The sequence below is a fragment of the Cherax quadricarinatus genome, chromosome 5 (assembly GCF_038502225.1).
Source record: "Cherax quadricarinatus isolate ZL_2023a chromosome 5, ASM3850222v1, whole genome shotgun sequence".
In the NCBI taxonomy this organism is placed as follows: Eukaryota; Metazoa; Arthropoda; class Malacostraca; order Decapoda; family Parastacidae; genus Cherax; species Cherax quadricarinatus.
Genome location: NC_091296.1, coordinates 67,352,047 through 67,373,122, shown reverse-complemented (window position 1 = coordinate 67,373,122; position 21,076 = coordinate 67,352,047). Strand labels below are relative to the sequence as shown.

General features: G+C 41.0%; 1 protein-coding gene across 9 annotated transcripts in view; it reads right to left on the bottom strand.

Moving 5' to 3' along the window:
- Positions 1-21,076, bottom strand: part of LOC128684714 (zinc finger protein 771) — a 274,487-nt gene that overhangs the window by 189,677 nt on the left and 63,734 nt on the right. The window contains exon 6 of one of the 9 annotated variants that reach the window (XM_070103685.1): positions 16,730-20,969. The exons of the other annotated variants lie outside the window; for them this stretch is intronic. Within the exon in view, the coding sequence (XP_069959786.1) occupies positions 20,613-20,969 (357 nt within the window). The 3' untranslated portion in view covers positions 16,730-20,612. Of the gene's footprint in view, positions 1-16,729; positions 20,970-21,076 lie in introns of those variants that run through there. 9 annotated transcript variants of the gene reach the window in all.

Genomic DNA, 21,076 nt, shown 5'->3' with positions numbered 1-21,076 from the left:
AAGCATACATTCGGTACATTTCATATTATCACAGTGATTTTAGTGCTTGTAGCTGCAAAATAAGTCACCATGGGCCCCAAGAAAGCTTCTAGTGCCAACCCTGTGGTAAACGGTGAAAATTACTATGGAAATGAAGAAAGAGATAATAGCTAAGTACGAAAGTGGAGTGCGTGACTCAGAGCTGGCCAGGTTGTATACCAAGCCCCAATCAACCATCGCTACTATCTTGGCCAACAAAACGGCAATCAAGGAAGCTGTTCTTGCAAAGGGTGCAAGTTTGTTTTCAAAAGAGAGATCGCAAGTACTCGAAGATGTTGAGAGACTCCTATTGGTGTGGATAAACGAAAAACAGATAGCAGGAGATAGCATCTCTCAAGCGATCATATGTGAAAAGGCTAGGAAGTTGCATGACGATTTAATTAGAAAAATGCCTGCAACTAGTGGTGATGTGAGTGAATTTAAGGCCAGCAAAGGTTGGTTTGAGAGATTTAAGAATCGTAGGGGCATACGTAGTGTGATAAGGCATGGTGAGGCTGCCAGTTCAGACCAAAAAGCGGCTGAATAATATGTGAAGGAATTTAAGGAGTACATAGACAGTGAAGAATTGCAACTTCAACAAGTGTTTAATTGCTTCGAAACAGGCCTGTTTTGGAAGAAAATGCTAAGCAGGACCTACATTACTCAGGAGGAAAAGGCACTCCCAGGACACAAGCCTATGAAAGACAGGCTTACTCTTCTAATGTGTGCTAATGCTAGTGGTGATTGCAAAGTGAAGCCTTTATTGGTGTGTCACTCTGAAACTCCCAAAGTATTCAGGCAAAACAATGTCCTCAAGGCTAATTTGCATGTGCTGTGGAGGGCAAACAGTAAGGCATGGGTCACTAGGGACTTTTTCTATGACTGGTTACACCATGCATTTGCCCCCACTGTGAAAAATTACCTAATGGAAAAGAAATTGGACCTTAAGTGCCTCCTGGTATTAGACAATGCTCCTGGTCATCCTTCAGACTTGGCAGAGCGACTTTCTGGGGACATGAGCTTCATTAAGGTGAAGTTTTTGCCTCCTAATACCACTCCTCTCTTGCAGCCCATGGACCAGCAGGTCATTTCAAACTTCAAAAAACTCTACACAAAAGCTATGTTTCAAAAGTGCTTTGAAGTGACCTCAGACAGTCGATTGACTCTAAGAGAGTTTTGGAAAGATCACTTTAGTATCCTCAGTTGTGTAAACCTTATAGGTAAGGCTTGGGAGGGAGTGACTAAGAGGACCTTGAACTCTGCTTGGAAGAAACTGTGGCCAGAATGTGTAGAAGAAAGGGATTTTGAAAGGTTTGAGGCTAACCCTGAGAAGCATATGCCAGTTGTGAAATCCATTGTGGCATTGGGAAAGTCCTTGTGGTTGGAGGTTAGTGGGGAAGATGTGGAAGAGTTGGTGGAGGAGGACAATGAAGAACTAACCACTGATGAGCTGCAAAATCATCTTCAACAGCAAGAGGCCAGACCTGAGGAAACTGCTTCAGAGGAGGGGAGAGAGAAATTGAGGAAGTTGCCTACTTCAAAGATTAAGGAAATGTGTGCAAAGTGGGTTGAACTGCAAACCTTTGCGGATGAAAATCATCCTGACACAGCTACTGCAAGCCGTGTTGGCAACCTGTACAATGACAATGTTATGGCCCATTTTAGGAAAGTCTTAAAGGAACGGGAGGTACAGAGATCTATGGACAGATTTGTTGTGCAATAGAGGTCCAGTGACTCTCAAGCTGGTCCTAGTGGCATTAAAAGAAGAAGGGAAGTAACCCCAGAAAAGGATTTGCCACCTCAAGTCTTAATGGAAGGGGATTCCCCTTCTAAACAATAACAACTTCCACATTCTCCCCTCCTCCCATCCCATCAATCATCATCAGATCTTCAATAAAGGTAAATGTCATGTATTCTATTCTTAGTAGAGTAGTAATTGTGCATGTCTTCTTAAGTTTGTGTGTATTAAAATTAATATTTCATGTGGTAAAAAAACTTTTTTTTTCATACTTTGGGGTATCTTGGGGTATTTCTTATGGGTAAAATTAATTCGCCTTACGATAATTTCGGCTTACGATGAGCTCTCAGGAACGGATTAATATCGTAAGGCAGGGGTCCACTGTACAGTGATACCATGGGGTATGAACAGCTCAAAACTCGAACAATTATGTAAGTGCTTTTGTAAGTGTATTTTTGGAGGTCTGAAATGGATTAATCTAATTTACATTATTCCTTATGGAAACAAATTCGTTCAGTATTGGCACTCGAACAGCCTTCTGGAACGAAATAAATTCGTATCCCGATGTACCACTGTACTCTATCCTCTTTATATAGGACACCAGCAATCCTACCATTGTGTAAAACAATTGCAGGTTTCTATTTCACTCAGTAGGGCAGTAATACCTCCCTGGGTGGTATTACTGTCCTACTACACTATGTTTACATATGCTGCACCACAACACCACTTTCACAACTACAGTGGAACCTTGGCTTACAAATGCCCCACCATGCGAATTTTTCAGGATACGAACCGTCATTCAGTCGATTTTTTGCTTCTGGATACGAAGGAAATTTCAGGATGCAAACTTCCGCCTCAAGGGAGGTTCCTTAAATAAATAAATAAATAAAATATTTATTTCTTTGCAAAGGTTACAATGTGTGTTTACATATCATAATATGATTGGAGCAAAGAAAGCCACTATCATGCCGAGGCATTTCGGGCAGACTTAACCTAATACTAATAGACTACTAAGTCTAGACAGGTGAAAAGTGTACTAGTAGTGGTTACCAATGTTTTGCTGATGGTGGCACCAACTACTGGCAGCCTTTTGAAGTTTCTCCTTACTGTTATTATTATTATATTCTTATTATTATTGTATTCTAATTATTGTTATTATTATTATTACTACTACTACTGTTATATTATTATTATTATTATTAGTATGTATGTAGTGATGGGCTCTTGATCTAGGGAATTGGACCTGTGCTCCAGTTCCCTAAATTAATAATAATAATAACTATAATACATATGCATTATTAATAATAATAATAATTATAATAATACATACTAAAAATAACAATATTATAACAATAATAATAATAAAAAATACAATATAATAATAATATTAATATGTTGTCAATTTTAGACATTTTTCGTATTTTTTTTTCCATATTTTTGTGCCAAATGCTTCAAAATACAAATTGGTAACCCTCTGGGTGGCTGTAGGTACTACTAGACCACAACTATCTCAGTGCCAGCCAAGAGTCAAAAGGAAGAGATGTGCTGCTCTGAGTGACCGCAGCAGCCCCTTGGGATGCATAATTTTGTCTTATACTGTAAAATTTCTTACACAATGCCTTGCCCAAAGAGACAGTATTCACGTACAATCAGCAAGATGCTCAGGAAGCGATTAAAACTATGAAAAAAGCTAGAGAAACGAAGAAGGCAGCAGCCACCACCACCACCACTGTGGCTGCCGCTGCCGCCGCCACCACCACCACCACTGTGGCCAGTGATCATGTCTTCACCTATATGTACGTACATCTGTCTTACCACACCTGTGGTTTCATATGCGACAACCTCACCACTAATCAAAAATAAACACAAGCTAGGTGTGGGGTTATGGACTGGGAAGATACTAGGAGTGGGAGAGTAAACAGCGGATGCTTTCTGCCGCTGCCAGCGTCGCCGTCACTTGCCACATTGTGGCCTATTTTATTCATTCTAGAGTATATATCATGGTTCTATGTTATTAATATTGTTTATTATGTCACATTAGATGAATTGTGATAGATAAATAAACCTTAGAGTTGATATTAGCATTATTTTGTCATGCCTCCTGAGAGGCTGGAGCGAATTAATTGCATTTCAATTAATTTAAATGAGGAAAATTGACTCAGCATACGAACAAATCAGGATACGAACAAGGTCACGGAACGGATTAAATTCGTAAGCCGAGGTTCCACTGTACTGTACAATACCATCTTATGCTTCATCTCATATTTGTGTGGACTGTTTTAAAAATTTTATTTATTAAATAAGTGAATGAGAGGGCAATAACGTAATCTTTAATGGAGCGAGGGAGTCGTCATTCTTTGCTTGTTCCCCACAATAAAACAGTGCATCTAACATGGTCTCTTGCACTCTACAAAGGCTGAATTTTTAGTAGGTAACCCTTTTTACATAAGACCAAAGTTATCAATTAAAGACGAATCAAATACAGAGGCTTCACTGTATTTTAAAATGTAATAATGTGCTAAACTGCATTACTGTATATTTTCCGAGTCCGCAATGACTTCCAATTAAAACTTCAAAAATAAATAACAACTAATAAAGTTCAGGATCAATAATATAACAGTATATATATATATATATATCCATCCCTTCAGGTAATCTTATAAAATAAATTGGCTAAGTCACCGAATCTCTTCTCATATTATTGCATTCTTGGGAGGAGCACTAAACCCATAGGGGTCATACAGCACCTGGGGAATGAAAGGCAATCAGGTTTGATCCAAAGAAAGTAAAGATGGGTCTAATTCCTTGGATCAAGAGACAATCACCAGCATGAAGGCACATCACTTGAGTCTCTTCTTGTAGCTCACTTCATTTTATGAAGACATCATCATTCTATTACAACTTTCGTCTGTTATTCACTGACAACTTTGACTAATTAAATTTCTGTAGTCATCCTTTAATGTTTTACTTCCAAGGATAAAAATATTATATTCAGAAAGGTAAGGTATAAGGTTCCTGGTACACTGTCACAGCCCCTCAGATTTAAACTTGCGAAGACTTTTCTGTCATTTTTCTCTTTCATCCTTTTTCCATATTCCATAAGTATGTGTAGCATACACAATGTGATCACTATACCACTGCACATGGCCATACTGACTTTAGCCCACTCGCCATTCATACCATCTACCATAGTATACAACTTATTGTGTAGACACTCTCACCATGTACCAGGTCCCTTTCTTGTACTGGTCTTAACCCCTTAACTGTCCCAATGCTGATCTATGTTCTTACTGCTATCGCTCCTAATGTAGAGTGACGCTTTATTTTTCCTGTTTCCAAATTTAGCACAACTGACCTGAGATGCCTTGTCAGTGCAGAATGGATTTTAACACTCAGTGTGTGCAGTATTAAAAAAATCTGGGACCACTTGGTACCTTGTGGAAGCACCAGTTCAATTCAGCACCAGCTAGAGCAAACAGCATGGCATACACCAGGGATTCATTGGTGTCATGTCATATTAACACTCCTTTTAAGAGGAAAATAATGTTGACCCTGAGTTTAGTGACTATGACATGGATGTGGCCACAAGTGGTCGAGGAAATATCAAAAACCTCGATAACAACCCATTTGCAACATTTGTGCCACATCCTTTCAATTTTGATACCAATTGTAGTGTCATCCTGCCAGAATGTCCTATAACCTATGCCCTAAGTAAGGAAAGGCAGGCAGTCAGGCTGGCTGGCTTTGGCTGGCTGGCTGGCTTTGGCTGCCTGGCTGGCTTTGGCTGACTGGCTGGCTAACTGGCTGGCTAACTGGCTTTGCCTGGCTGGCTGGCTGGCTTTGCCTGGCTGGCTGGCTTTGGTTGGTTGGCTGGCAGGCTTTCTTTGGCAGTCTCTGTCTCTATCACTGCCTCTGTCTCACAGGTACACATATGTATGGTTATCATACACAGTGTAAATTACCTAGGATAACCCAAAAAAAAACAGACAAAGTTCTATACTGTGCTTATAGATATAAGGCATAAGCATGACTGGCAAGTAATATGCATTTCCACTGGCTCAAGAATCAGATGTGGCAATTCTGCAATGTGTGCAATACCTGTTAGTTCATGAGCAGCTCTCTCTGAGACAGAAAGAGAGAGACAGGCAGATACATACACACACACACAGGCAGAGAGAGAGAGAGAGAGAGAGAGAGAGAGAGAGAGAGAGAGAGAGAGAGAGAGAGAGAGAGAGAGAGAGGGCAGAGAGAGAGGGCAGAGAGAGAGGGCAGAGAGAGAGGGCAGAGAGAGAGAGGGCAGAGAGAGAGGGCAGAGAGAGAGGGCAGAGAGAGAGGGCAGAGAGAGAGGGCAGAGAGAGAGGGCAGAGAGAGAGGGCAGAGAGAGAGGGCAGAGAGAGAGGGCAGAGAGAGAGGGCAGAGAGAGAGGGCAGAGAGAGAGGGCAGAGAGAGAGGGCAGAGAGAGAGGGCAGAGAGAGGGGGCAGAGAGAGGGCGCAGAGAGAGAGGGCAGAGAGAGAGGAGAGAGAGAGAGAGGGCAGAGAGAGAGGGCAGAGAGAGAGGGCAGAGAGAGAGAGAGAGAGGGCAGAGAGAGAGGGCAGAGAGAGAGGGCAGAGAGAGAGGGCAGAGAGAGAGGGCAGAGAGAGAGGGCAGAGAGAGAGGGCAGAGAGAGAGGGCAGAGAGAGAGGGCAGAGAGAGAGGGCAGAGAGAGAGGGCAGAGAGAGAGGGCAGAGAGAGAGGGCAGAGAGAGAGGGCAGAGAGAGAGGGCAGAGAGAGAGGGCAGAGAGAGAGGGCAGAGAGAGAGGGCAGAGAGAGAGGGCAGAGAGAGAGGGCAGAGAGGGCAGAGAGAGAGGGCAGAGAGAGAGGGCAGAGAGAGAGGGCAGAGAGAGAGGGCAGAGAGAGAGGGCAGAGAGAGAGGGCAGAGAGAGAGGGCAGAGAGAGAGGGCAGAGAGAGAGGGCAGAGAGAGGGGGCAGAGAGAGGGGGGCAGAGAGAGGGGGCAGAGAGAGGGGGCAGAGACAGGGGGCAGAGAGAGGGGGCAGAGAGAGGGGGGCAGAGAGAGGGGGGCAGAGAGAGAGGGGGGCAGAGAGAGAGAGGGGGGGCAGAGAGAGAGAGGGGGGGCAGAGAGAGAGAGAGGGGGGGCAGAGAGAGAGAGGGGGGGGCAGAGAGAGAGAGGGGGGGGCAGAGAGGGGGGGGCAGAGAGAGGGGGCAGAGAGAGGGGGGCAGAGAGAGAGAGGGGGCAGAGAGGGGGGCAGAGAGAGAGGGGGGCAGAGAGAGAGGGGGTAGAGAGAGAGAGGGGGTAGAGAGAGAGAGGGGGTAGAGAGAGAGAGGGGGTAGAGAGAGAGAGGGGGTAGAGAGAGAGGGGGGGCAGAGAGAGAGGGGGGCAGAGAGAGAGGGGGGGCAGAGAGAGAGGGCAGAGAGTGAGAGGGCAGAGAGAGAGAGCGGAGAGAGAGAGCAGAGAGCAGAAAGAGAGCAGAAAGAGAGCAGAGAGAGAGCAGAGAGAGGGCAGAGAGAGGGCAGAGAGAGAGAGGGCAGAGAGAGAGAGGGCAGAGAGAGAGAGGGCAGAGAGAGAGAGGGCAGAGAGAGAGAGGGCAGAGAGAGAGAGGGCAGAGAGAGGGCAGAGAGAGTGAGGGCAGAGAGAGGGCAGAGGGGGGCAGAGAGGGGCAAAAAGGGGCAGAGAGAGAGAGAGGCAAAGAGAGAGAGGCAAAGAGAGGCAAAGAGAGAGAGGCAAAGAGAGAGAGAGGCAAAGAGAGAGAGAGGCAAAGAGTGAGAGGCAGTGTTTGACATGAGAAATTTTGTTGATTTCCCTACTCACATCTCTGGCTCCTCCCTTGACCCAGTAGTGAGTGATCTGGCAGAAGGCATAGTCACTTGTCAACCCCTCAGCTATGTTGGATCGTCTGACCACAAGGCTGTTTTTACGACACTTAAGATCTCAACAGAACGAGGTGAGGAGTCCACACGCACGACCTGGCTATGGGAAAGAGGTAATTGGCCAGCCCTTTGCTCTGAGCTCGCCACCACCGATTGGAATGCTCTTCTCCAAGGGGATGTTGACAACCAAGTGAAAGCCTTCACTGGACACATCCTTAATCTACAACAAGAACACATTCTTCACCAGCAATATGTGATGAAGCCTACGGATCAGCCTTGGTTTGGCTTTCGTTGTAGAGAGGGTGCTACTGCTAAGTACAAAGCATGGCGAAGGTATAAGAGACATCCTACCACCTATAACAGGAACTTGCACAGGCAAGCCTGTAGGCATATGGGTGACGTTCAAAAGTGGGCCATTGCTAAATGGAAGGTGTACACTAAAAGAAAGCTAGCATTGGGTAGGGTAGGCTCCAAAACCTGGTGGTCCCTGGTCAAGGACAGACAAGGTTATCTGCCTGATGAACTCATTCCACCTCTAAATCGACAGGATGGGACCACCTCTACTAGTAGTCAAGAGAAGGCGAACCTCTTTGCTGAACACTTTGCTACCAAAATGCAAGTTCCTGATCCAGCAAGAGACCCTCCTTGGTTAGCTGCAAGAACTGTCAAAACTGTCAGTGGTGACAATAAGGCAGGAGGAGGTGCATTTCCTTCTTAAATCGCTTGACCAAGAAAAGGCTGTGGGCCCAGACAAGTTGAGCCCAAGAATGCTGAGAAGATGTGCAGACCAGCTAGCAGCACCTCTAACTCGCATCTTTCAGCACTGCCTAGTACAGTGCAAATGGCCCTCTCTATGGAAAGAGGCAAATGTAGTCTCTGTTCACAAAAAGAAGAGCAGAGCAGAAATCAGCAACTACAGACCAGTGTCACTCCTGTCAATCACTGGTAAGATCCTTGAGACAATAATCTCAAGACAAATGACAGAGTTTTTTGACTATCACTCACTACTTTGTGATCGTCAATATGGCTTCAGGAAAGGTTACTCTGCTGCTGATCTGTTGTTAAACCTCTCCACTAAGTGGCACCAGTCACTGGATGAATCCAAAGTCAGCTGTGTGGTAGCACTGGACATTGCTGGTGCTTTTGACCAGGTGTGGCACCAGGGCCTCTTAGCAAAACTTCAAGCACTGGGAATTGCAGGCTCTACGCTATGTCTCCTCAGTGATTACCTTCATGGTAGATCTCTAAGTGTAGTTCTCAATGTAGTTCAGCAAGACATCCTATTGGGGCAAATGCTCCACAAGGAAGCGTGCTGGGACCATTGTTATGGAATGTCTACTTCAACGACCTTCTTCATCTCATCCCAGAATCACATGCATATGCAGACGACTGCACACTGACATTCACTTATCCAAGAGAAGAAATGCCAGCTGCTCTAAGCTACATCTATCACCAGCTGAGAGCTATATCAGCTTAGGGAAATAGATGGCAAGTAACATTTGCACCTGAGAAAACGCAAATGATGATCGTCTCTAGGCACCATGATGGTAATGCTGGTGCAGTAGTAAGGATGAATGGGAGGGTGTTGGCACCTGGAGAAGAAGTTGATATCCTTGGGGTGAAATTTGACTCCAAACTAACCATGAAGAACCATGTTGTAAATCTTGCAAACAAGGCAGCCAGGAAGCTTACAGCACTTCGCCGTATCTCACATCTACTTGACAGTAGGGGTTGCAAGATTCTGTACGAGGCACAAGTACGCTCGCACCTTGAGTATGCTCCACTTTCTTGGTTTGCCTGCCCCCCTCTCATCTGCAACTGCTTGACAGAGTAGAGAACAGAGCAAGACGTCTCATCTCTCGCCTGGACCCATCCTGGATAGATCTGTCATTTCAGCAGAGCCTTCAACATAGGAGGGATGTGGGTGGCCTTACTGTTATGTACAAGGCCAATATTGTCAAAGTACCACACTTGGATCCACTTCGAGAACAGCGTGAAACAAGCTTTTATGCCACAAGACGGGCAGAAAGCAGCAACTTCACTCTGGCTGTACCCTTCTCCAGAACATCACTCCATCTGAGATCATATATACCCAGGATGACTCGAGTATGGAACACATTCGTACAGCATAATGATGTCAACAAGATAAAGTCAGTTGATCAAATGAAAATGCTGGCTCACAGATGGCTCCAATTTCATCCTGTTCCCTACTTGTATGTCTCATAACAATAAAAATGCTTACAAATGAGCTGATGTAGGTAATAGCTCTTAGCTTGCCAATAAAGTTAGGAATCCTTAACCTGTAAATAGCTTGTCAATAAAGCTAGGGATCCTTAACCTTGTCAAGCCCTGTGTAGTAAAAAAAAAAAAAAAAGAGAGAGGGGCAGAGAGAGAGAGGCAAAGAGAGAGCCAGACAGGCAGATAGATGTAACAGTGAGAACAAATAAAAAAAATGTGCCAAGGTTCAGTGGAAGCAGTGCATGATCAGCACTATTGAGTGACTGTACTGTCACCAGTTTAGAGTGACACTCTTGTCTGACACCTTACTTGAAGGAGTTTCATATGCTTCTAAAAACATTGCTGGGACATATAAATAATTCATATATATTTCTAGACAATAGTATGTGACCAAGGCAGATGAACATGTTCACCTGTCAGTGTGCTTGTGACTGTTTGATTACTATTTCCGTACCTAATATCAGTGCCAGAACAAAGATTAGCTATAAAATCACAAGAACTACTACAAATTGTAATTATCAAACATAAAAATAAAGTCAATTAAAAAATAAGAGGAAAAAAGGTATATCAGCAACACTTTTGTAAGCAGCAAGACTCCGTGTTGCTGTCAGGTGAGCGTCCAGCACCAACTTCACGGCCTTATATCAAAGTAAGTACTGACCCTAAAATGTTTTTTGTTGGTCTTATTACACATAGAAAATTGCCTTTTTATTAAAAAAAATCAATGCTAGCGGTGAAAAGGTAGATCAACATTTGGACAGTTAACGGGCTAATACAGTGGACCCCCACATAACGATCACCTCCCAATGCGACCAATTATGTAAGTGTATTTATGTAAGTGCGTTTGTACATGTTTGGGGGTCTGAAATGGACTAATCTACTTCACAATATTCCTTATGGGAACAAATTCAATCAGTACTGGCACCTGAACATACTTCTGGAATGAAAAAATATCATTAACCGGGGGTCCACTGTACGTGTACTAGTATTTCTCTATCTTTATGTATCATTCAGCATGGGGTGCCTTGGTACAGGTGGACTCTTGATCCAAGGGACTGATGCTGCTCTCCCATTCCCAAGATCAAAATTGATTACCCCTCATTTCCAGATGTTATATGACCTCTACTTGTTTAGCATTTCCTCAAACATATACAGTAATAATATTAATAATCAGATGTATTTCAGTCATTGTGCTATCCAAGAAAGGCATCCCCACACTGCATAACCCCAGGCCACTTTACCTCAATGCATGCAAATGGAATAGTACAGTGTGTTGGCTAAAGCTTGTAATGCTGTTAAATATCAGCACTGAAGCTCTGAACCAATCAGAGTCATTCACAAGTCATCAAATGGAAACAAATGTCCCAATTTCTACAATAAAAATGGCAAATTAGGGAAAAGTGCTCAACTGGTCTGAGTCATATAGTGCCTATGGAATGTGAAGCATTCAGATTTGACCCAAGGAATTGGAGGATGTCTAGTTCCTTGGATCAAGAGCATGAGCACTCACCAGCATCAAGGCAAAATAATGCAAAATACTACACCATTTTAATATTGAAAGTGGTAAAATGTCACCTACAAACACTATTAACAACACCAACTTTCTTCTAAGCAGAATACATAAGAACAAGAACATAAGAACATAAGAATGTAGGAACACTGCAGAAGGCCTACTGGCCCATACGAGGCAGGTCCTTATCAAAACGGCATCTACCTAAAGCTACTCAAGAAATAACTCCCATACCCCTTGACACCAATCAAACCCAGCCCCTCCCACTCATATATTTGTCCAGTCTCTTCTTAAAGCTACCCAAGGTCCTAGCCTCTATCACCCCACTGGGAAGGCCGTTCCACGCATCTACAACTCTGTTAGAAAACCAGTACTTACCTATGTCCTTTCTAAATCTAAATTTATCCAACTTAAATCCATTATTCCTGGTTCTTACCTGGTTCGACACCCTCAGTACTTTATTAATGTCTCCCTTGTTTATGTAATAAAGTTGGTAGAATTACCGACAATATGTATAGTAAAAGGACACAAGTGCAACTAATGTGACATTTATTGTGGCAACGTTTCGCTCTCCAGGAGCTTTAACAAGCCATTACTACACAAGTATCAAAATTTTGAAGCAAATCAAAAAGTTTTCTAAAGGTATCTCATGGAAACCAGTTTCAGGAATGGTCTGTTTTAAACTGAGCAGAAGGCACCTGGTACTTAACCCTTTGAGGGTCGACAGGCCCTCTCCGAGACTCATTCTCAGGGTCGGCCAAATTTAAAAAAAAAAAAAAAAAAAAAATCTTATGAAAAGATAGAGAATCTTTTCCCGATCATAATGACACCAAAAATACGAAATTTGATGGAAAACTTACGGAATTATGCTCTCGCGAAGTTAGCGGTCTCGGCGATGTTTACGGATCGGCGATTTTGCCCACTTTGAGCCCCATTTTCAGCCAGTTCCACTGTACTAGTCGACAAAAAACATGAATATTTCGCTAGAACTCCATATTTTCTATTGAATGAGTGCAAGAAACCACCCATTTACCAATTTCAACTATCCAGTTCAGTGGTCAGAATTCAGCAATTTTGCCAATTTCACACAAATTTCAAAAGATGCCAATTTCCGAATAGGGTCCAGAACAAACAAGAAATACATTCCTGGCACTAAAATCACATTTCCTCTGTTCATTAGTCACGTCCCAAGGCCCCTCTTACATTCTTTTGCTTTCCACTTTGAATTTTTATTCTCACAAAAAATAGAAGATTTACTGTTATGCAGACTACTGCATTAGTGTAAAAAATGGTATGAATCATATTGGCACACTTGCAAAAGAATATTAGACTCACCAGTTGACGTGTATTGGATGCTTGGCATGATTTGTTTACTTTTGAACTTTGGTAAAAATCGAACATTTCTGCTACTTTGAGCTCAATTTCAAGGTACTTTTCATTGTAAAACCAGTCAAAGTCATCTCAATTTCTATGATATGCCTTCCATTCTATAAAATGAGACCAAGAAAACTAAAATACAACAATAAATACCATACGAAAATACAGTGCAAAGTCGCTGTTTTACTCCAAAAAAACGTTCAGTTTTTTTTTTCTCATTATGCACTGTGTGCTGCAGGATTTTTTTTATACCGTGCACACTGACCACATAGACCCATTCTTTCATATGGAGGCCTACCAGCTTTCTCCCACTAGATTTGAGGGCACAAGAATTTAGGCGTACTAGTACGTCAAAAACCCTGGGTCGTAAGCCGTACTAGTACGTCCGAAAAAATTCTCAAAGGGTTAACTACTGTTCCACACATCTCTACCTGGACAGCAAGAATCGTACATTCAAGGTTCTCTTCACTCTTGATAATTCCCATACTCATCCAGAAGCTCTGCTGGATGTGCATCCACAAATGAAAGTTGTGTTTGCCAGCAAATTCAACATCCTAAATACAGCCACTGGATTGTGGAATTATCAGAACATTCAAGTGTAACTACACACAAAAAGTTATGCAAAAACTTGTTGCAGCAAATGGATGCTGACTCTGAGCTTAGACTGCCAGACTTTTGGCATAAATTTAACACTGCCAATGCCATCAGCTACATTAGAAGTGCAGAGAACGACTTGCAACAATAAGTGTTAAACTGGGGAAAGTTATGGCTTAGTGTGGTGAATACTTTCACAGGTTTTCCTTCAGTCGAGAGCCAGGTGCAGGAAATTGTTCATCTGACTAGGAGATTACCAGGTGAGGGCTTGGAAGATATGCAGGAAGATATGAATGAACTATTAGATGATGATGATGATGAAAGAAATTAAGAGGATATGATGGCAGAACTCAGTGCCCAGATACAAGGGAAGCAGATAACAGAGGAAGATGAGAAAAAATCTGAAGAGAAACAGTTAACATTGCAACAGTTATGTGAGCAGCTCCATCTTGCTGCTAAACCAGCAGACTTTTTCACTTAAGAGGACCCTGACATATCTAGAAGTACTGCTCTGAAAGGGGGTCTAGAGTAGCTGATGATACTTTACTGTTTGCTGTATAAAGTACTGCAGGGTACAAAAAAAAAAAAAAACAAGAGATGCATTACAGGAGTATTCAGTACCCTATTATAATCATCAACATCAGTGCAAAAGCCTCAACTATCTATGCTGGGTGACAATCCCCAACCTTCCAACTCAGTCCAGTAGGGTCATACCATCCCTCTCTACACCTACAAAATCATTGACATGCACCACCAACCAGAATTTAAGGTAGGAAGTAATATTTATATGATCTTTGAAGCTATAAGTATTTTATTATATACAACACATCACTGCATATATATACAATTACATTATCATCATTTTTTAACAATTTAGAGACCTAAAAAATATTTTCCCAATATGTAACCCTATTTTCCCCATATGTTCTTCAGTTCAGTGTATGCATATCTTTGATTGCACAAAGTTTTCAGGAACATAACTGCCAAGTTATCTGATGGTCAACTGTATTTCGGTTGCTGCGTGATCGAAAAAAAGGTATCCCTGTATTCCACAACCCCACAATGCATGTAACTGTAGTAATGCAGTGTGACATCAATTGATAATGAAGTTGAATATTAGTGTTCAAAATTTGAAGAGAGTCAGAGGTGGCATTCACAAGTCATAAGGAAACTAATATCCAAATTTCCTCAATAAAAATGGTAAATTAGGATATGACAACTTAAATCTAAAATGAAATCTTTTGAAGTGACCAATATCCTTAAAAACACAAGCACATTACGCTAGAAGCCACTCAGAAGTTGCAATACAGTTGAGAATCCTTTATCCGAAATGCCCTAGGACTGGAAGTGTTTCAGATTTCAGATTTTTTTTTTATTTTGAAATATCTGTATATTTGCATCTATAAAATGAGACAGCTTGGGGATGGGACCCAAGTTTAAACACAGTACTGTACAGGTACTGTACCAAAAAAAACATGATAAGTGCTTACAAAAAGAAGATAAATTCCCCCAATTCTGATTGGCTAAGTTTTGGGGAAAAAAAAAAGCCTTTCATAAAATGAGCTAAATCGTGTTAAATTTTTGTGAAACAGCACTATAAACATGCTAAATTTACGAGAAACAGCACTAAAAAAAAAAAAGCTAAGACTACTAGTTACAAAAATAACATGCAATACTCTCACTCCAGTATACTGATTATTCTAGATCTGTCCCAATCAAGTATCTCTTCCTCAGTATGTGTAGCTGTTTCTTGTTGTTATCAGCCATGTCCTCTTTCTACTCACTGTCTCAGTGCATGCAAGTGGATGCATCTATGGCTAGAACTGCATATTGATTTGTGATGATTTTTTCATGCAGTTTAGAAATATTTCATGTTTAATTTTTTTAAGTTTATTGATTTTACTAATTAATAAGTAGTAGATTTACTGTTATGAAGGTAACTGCATTATTGTAATAGTAATTTTTAAAATAATGTCAGTGCAGTGGTGAGCATGTATCGGACCAGCCAGTTGGACATGTATTAACCCTTTGACTGTTTCCGACGTATAAATACGTCTTACGAGCCAATGTTTCTGACGTATTTATACGCATAAATTCTAGCAGCTTCAAATCAAGCAGGAGAAAGCTGGTAGGCCCACATGTGAGAGAATGGGTCTCCATGGTCAGTGTGCACCATATAAAAAAAATCGGGGAGCCAGTGGTGCATTGTGGGAATGCCATTTCAGTTGTCCTTTTTCAGCATGTCTAGCGGTAAGAAATATGTGATTCCCCAGCAAATCTGGGACTCTTCTCTTCCCAAGTGATGCTCTAACACAGATGGAAGTGTCAGTGAAGATCAATTTCATGATTTGGAGGAGTTTGAGACCAAAAGCAATGGAGGAGGAGGAGAGGGAGGAGGGGAGGAAGAGGATGAGGAGGAGGAGGAGGAGGAGGAGGAGGAGGAGGAGGAGGAGAAGAAGAGGAGGAGGAGGAGGAGGAGGAGGAGGAGGAAGAAGAAGATGTAATAATATTGTTCCCTTGAAGCAAGAAAAAAAAAAGTCCACCCCATGACAGTGACAAGATAAGGGGAGATAACATCTGATAAGAGCTGACTTTGATGAGTGTAAAGGAGGGTAATATTACATGACCATCGCCCTCCCTTTGTTTTTGCTGGTACACAAACATTTCTGTCTGTCTATTGTCTGTCTGTCAAGCTCCCTGTCTGTCCATCTAGCTCTCTGTCTCAGAGAGAGCCACAAGACTGTGTCATCACGTTTACTCACATCTTCAAGCAGAGTATAGCACTTTGTCTGGATTTCTTGGGTTATCCTAGGTAATTTACACTATGTATACTTGTATTTATGTGTACCTGTGAGACAGAGATAGGCAGACAGATAGAAAGAGACAGATTGAAAGATATAGAATGAGGGTGAAAGATAATTAGAATGGAGGAGGGGAAGCAGCATCCGACCCCATTGTTTTGACAGGCGGTAGGGGGAGACACTAATGAGATAATATGTCACTTTGACAGCTGCCGACTTCTGACTCAAAACAATTATAAGCCACACACTCGCACACAAGACAAGGAGGAGGATTAGAAGGAGAAGGAGGATTAGAAGGAGAAGGAGGAGGAGGAGGAGGATTAGAAGGAGGAGGAGGAGGAGGATTAGAAGGAGGAGGAGGAGGAGGAGGAGGAGGAGGAGGAGGAGGAGGAGGAGGAGGAGGAGGAGGAGGAGGAGGAGGAGGAGGAGGAGAAGGAGAAGGAGAAGGAGAAGGAGAAGGAGGAGGAGGAGGAGGAGAAGAAGGAGGAGGAGAAGGAGGAGGAGAAGGAGGAGGAGGAGAAGGAGAAGGAGGAGGAGGAGAAGGAGGAGGAGGAGAAGGAGGAGGAGGAGAAGAAGGAGGAGGAGGAGGATGATTGTTTGTTTGTTTTTGTAAACAAGTTTTGTAAACAATATATTGATAATTATGTTTGTGTGCTTATTGTGTTGTATACAACGAGTGTATATATATACATTGCACCTTACTTTGGTCTCATAGGCCACATAGGTTATGTGAAAAAATAAAATAGTGAAATAAACAAAAAACCTTCAATTACAAGTAAACTAAAGTTTACCGGGTGAGCGGCAGTCGCCGCTGTTGCCATACGCGGCTCATTTTCTGCAAACTTCACAGCTCTATATCTCGGTAAGTACCGATGGCAAAAATTTTTTTTTTGGACTAAAACACTCAGAAAAATAATCTTAACATTTTCATAAGAAAAAATAATTTTTTTTTTTTTGAATATTTGGCGACATAGAATGACAGTTTCAGAGAGGGGCCTGAAACAGTCAAAGGGTTAAATGAGTGACCTAATTAGTGTCCTCTGGAATACTGAGGAAAATATATTGTTTCTGTAAATCTGAGCCCAATTTCAAACTGCTTAGAGTCCTGAAACCAATCAAAATAATCCATATTTCTGTAATATATCTTCCATTCTTTCAAATGATACTAAGAAACTGAGAATAAAACCATAAAAACCATCCAAAAATAAACAGCAAAGTTGCTATTTTAAACCATACACAAGGCCACATTGTGTTTTTTCTATCATGCACTGCATGAGGCTGGATTTTTTTGATACAGTGCACAATCACCACACATACACCCATTCTCACATATCTACGCCAAAATTTACCACTCGACTTATCTGAGTGAGCTGAACTCATCACGTAGTACAAAGGCACTGACCCCAGAGCTCAAAGCCATAGTACTATGGCACAGACCCTGAAAGGCAAATTAGCCTACCGATACTACCCATAGTTCATACAACTCCATCACATGGTTTATCTTAGCCTACTGGTGCTAAGCACTAACGAATTTTTACATTTATGATTATATTTGTTAATTTATTCAAATAAATTCATTGTTGGGTCATATACAGGAGCTTAAATTACTTCTCTAGGCTTAGGTTGAGGCCTATGAGTAACATAACCTTCAGCTTCCAAGAAGCTGGGTAAATTTTCAAGACTTATTTTGGGAAAGAAAATAGTGTCTTCGATGCATTAAAATACAGTAATTTCTGCTGACAACAAACTGGTTCTAGTACAAATATGAGACTTGTGTCTGGGCTCAACAGACAGAGGATTGAGCCTCCAGCACGTCTTGTGCTGAATGATCCATTTGTGGTTCATCATGTCAACACTCAAAAAACTTTCGGATTTTGGAGGTTTTCAGATTTTGGAATTTTGAATAAATGATTCTGTACTGTATCAGGTTATCAGCACTGAAGGGTTGAAGCTAATGAAATGTGACTCTCAGAATTTATTAGGTGAAGAGCAGTATTTAAATTTTTTTCAGTTTCCAAAAAAAAAGCAAATTGGGACCAACATAGGTCAAAATCATTCAAACTTTTCTCCAAGTAAGACCAATCACCTTTAAAGACAAAGCAAGTTTTATGTAAACTTATTGTACATGTACAATTTTTAACAATGATCTCGAGGTGACACATTAAAAAAATTAAAATTACAAATTTCTACTTATGAACCACACAGGAGTTACAGTAGATATGTATAATTATGCCATGTATTTCAGGCAGACTAATCAAAGTTTACATACTACTAACATCTAGACCAAGCATAATATGGAAGACATTGAGTATCAGTGTAGCTTGTGAAAATCACTTAAAACCACTTTGAATTATTTTTGATCAAAAGAGACTTTCTCCAGTCATTTTACAGAAACCAATTTTATTCATAAAATTGGCACATGATAACTTATAGACCTAACATTAAGAAATTGTTTCCTTTGATGAAAACACATCAGCACCAAAAGTCTAAAGTTAACTAGAAGATATATTTTCCAGTTATTGCACAGAATCCAGCAAAATTTGTGCCTACAGAGCCTAAACCCTGAAACATTCCATCCATTTCATATGGTGAATCAACCACTGAAGGCTGATTCCATTTGCAATTGATATATCTTAATCAGAGGAAATTGCTAAACCTGTAGGGATCATATTACATCTGTGGAATGGCAAACATTCAAATTCGATCCAAGCAAGGGAAAGATAAGTCGAGGTTCTGGATCAAAAGCCCCTAACCAGCACTAAGGCCAATAATGCAATAAGAATGAAAGACATACTACTGAAATAGAGATGAAACGGAAGACATACTACTGAGATAGAGATAGAAATGGAAGTAGCTTGAAATCGGCCTCAAAGTAGCAGAAATATTCCTGAAGTCAGGGATGGGCTCCCCTACACTCCCAGGTCTGTTTTATGGGTTTTTCTAAGTCTAATTCAATTACTGGGATGCTGTAAACTGTAACCAATCATTCCTGGTTATATTTTATTATCCATGAAACAGAGGAAATTTTATTTTTTTGTGATGAATTGAAAATGGAAGGAAAGTGTAATATAGGAGAAGCCTGGGGGTGTGACTAATGAACAGAGGAAATGTTTTAGTGCCTGGTGTATATTTTGCTGTTTTTAAATTGGAATTTTTTTAATTTAGCATAAAACTGGACAAATTACCAACTTCTGTACATTTTATAGGGTAATTAATGAGTAATTTCTTATGCTAAATCAATAGAAAACAAGGCATAGTAGTGAAATAGCAAAGAATTTGGTCGTGGAATGGCTTAAAAGAGGACTCCAGTCAGCCAAATCACTGATGCATAAATTGCGCCCAGGCCGCTAACTTTGATCCTGCGTAATTCCATAAGTTTTCTATCAAATTTCATATTTTTGGTGTCATTACCTTCAGAAAAAGATTTTCTACCATTTCAAAAGAAAAACATTTAAAAAAAAAATGTGGACACTGATTACTTTCAATATTGGGGTCTGGACAGTGAAAGAGCTAATTTCAAGGCTTCTGACAGTGAAGGGGTTAAAAGTAGCAAAATGGCATCTACACATCCCATTAAATATACCAACTAGCATGAGCCTTGTGTTCAGGAAAACACATCAGTGATGAAAATTTGAAGCTGATCAGATTAGTCATTCTTCAGTTATGACACAGATTCCTACAGTTTTAATTTTTTTTTTTTTTACTATTTTACATCAACAACTCTGCCTGCATGCAAAGAAACTGAATAGGTACTTCCCTGCCCCTATTATGCATCAGTCATTAAATACTGAAGCAGCTCAGAAGAGGTAAACTGAAAGTTATTTTGAGTCTTATGAGAAAACTTCATACTATTTTACACATAAAATGGTCAAAGTGCACCCTCACACATTTGAATTTTACTCTCTGCCATCATCAAAACTTTTAAGCATCTTATTTAAACATTTGAATCTACATCACTGAGGATTTTGGAAGTTTTCCAAACCATGCCAGGAGGATGGGAACGTGTTCAATAACTTTGGTCATAGGGCATGTGAATATACCAACTGTTCCAAGAATTTAATCCTCATTCCTGTACACAGATGTTGAAAATTGGAAGCTGATTGGATGAGGCATTCTTCAGTTATGAGCAAAATAAAACTGAAAAGTTGAAAAAAAAAAATCAGTAAAACCTTTAAAGGCACCCCTTAAGGGATAAATAATAATAAAAATAATAAAAAATATTATTACTATCAACACCAATAAAGTGCAATATGTTGTTATTAATGTTATTATTTTCATAATTGGCTCCCTTTGATTGTTTTGTTATTTGTGTAACTACAGTGTAAACATTTATTCTACATATAAAAATAATTTCTACATACTATATATTTTTTTCAATCAAGGAATAATAGCTAGGTTTTCAAGTTCCATCAAAAACAAATACCAGCACCTCATATTATTGGACTAGCCTTCATAAACTGTTCCATGCTTTAAAGTATTGAAACATCATTAATGCTGTCTATGTTGTGATGTCTCTTCATGTGCCTATTAATATTACTCTTTTGTCTAGAAACATAAGAACAAAACATACATGCTAGAGGTTTCTCCCCAGTATGACACTGTATGTGGGAAATCAGCGAGGCTTTGCGCGTAGTCCGAACTGGGCAGTAGGGACAAAGAAACGGCTTCTCTCCTGTATGAGTACGAACATGTCTTATCAAAGAAGTGGAAACATTAGTTGTGTATTCACAGTAGGGACAAAGATGTTTCTTGCCTTCTGTAGTGAGGTTCCTCAGGGCTCCTAAGACTTCTCTCCTCACAGTTTCATCACCAGTATCTTCTCTCACCTGTTGGGGATGGCTATCTTACTTAAAGGTACATCACTAATATGAGCACAAAATAAGTATCACTCCCAACAGCTTCTGCTACCTGAAGGATTACAGCCATACTTCTC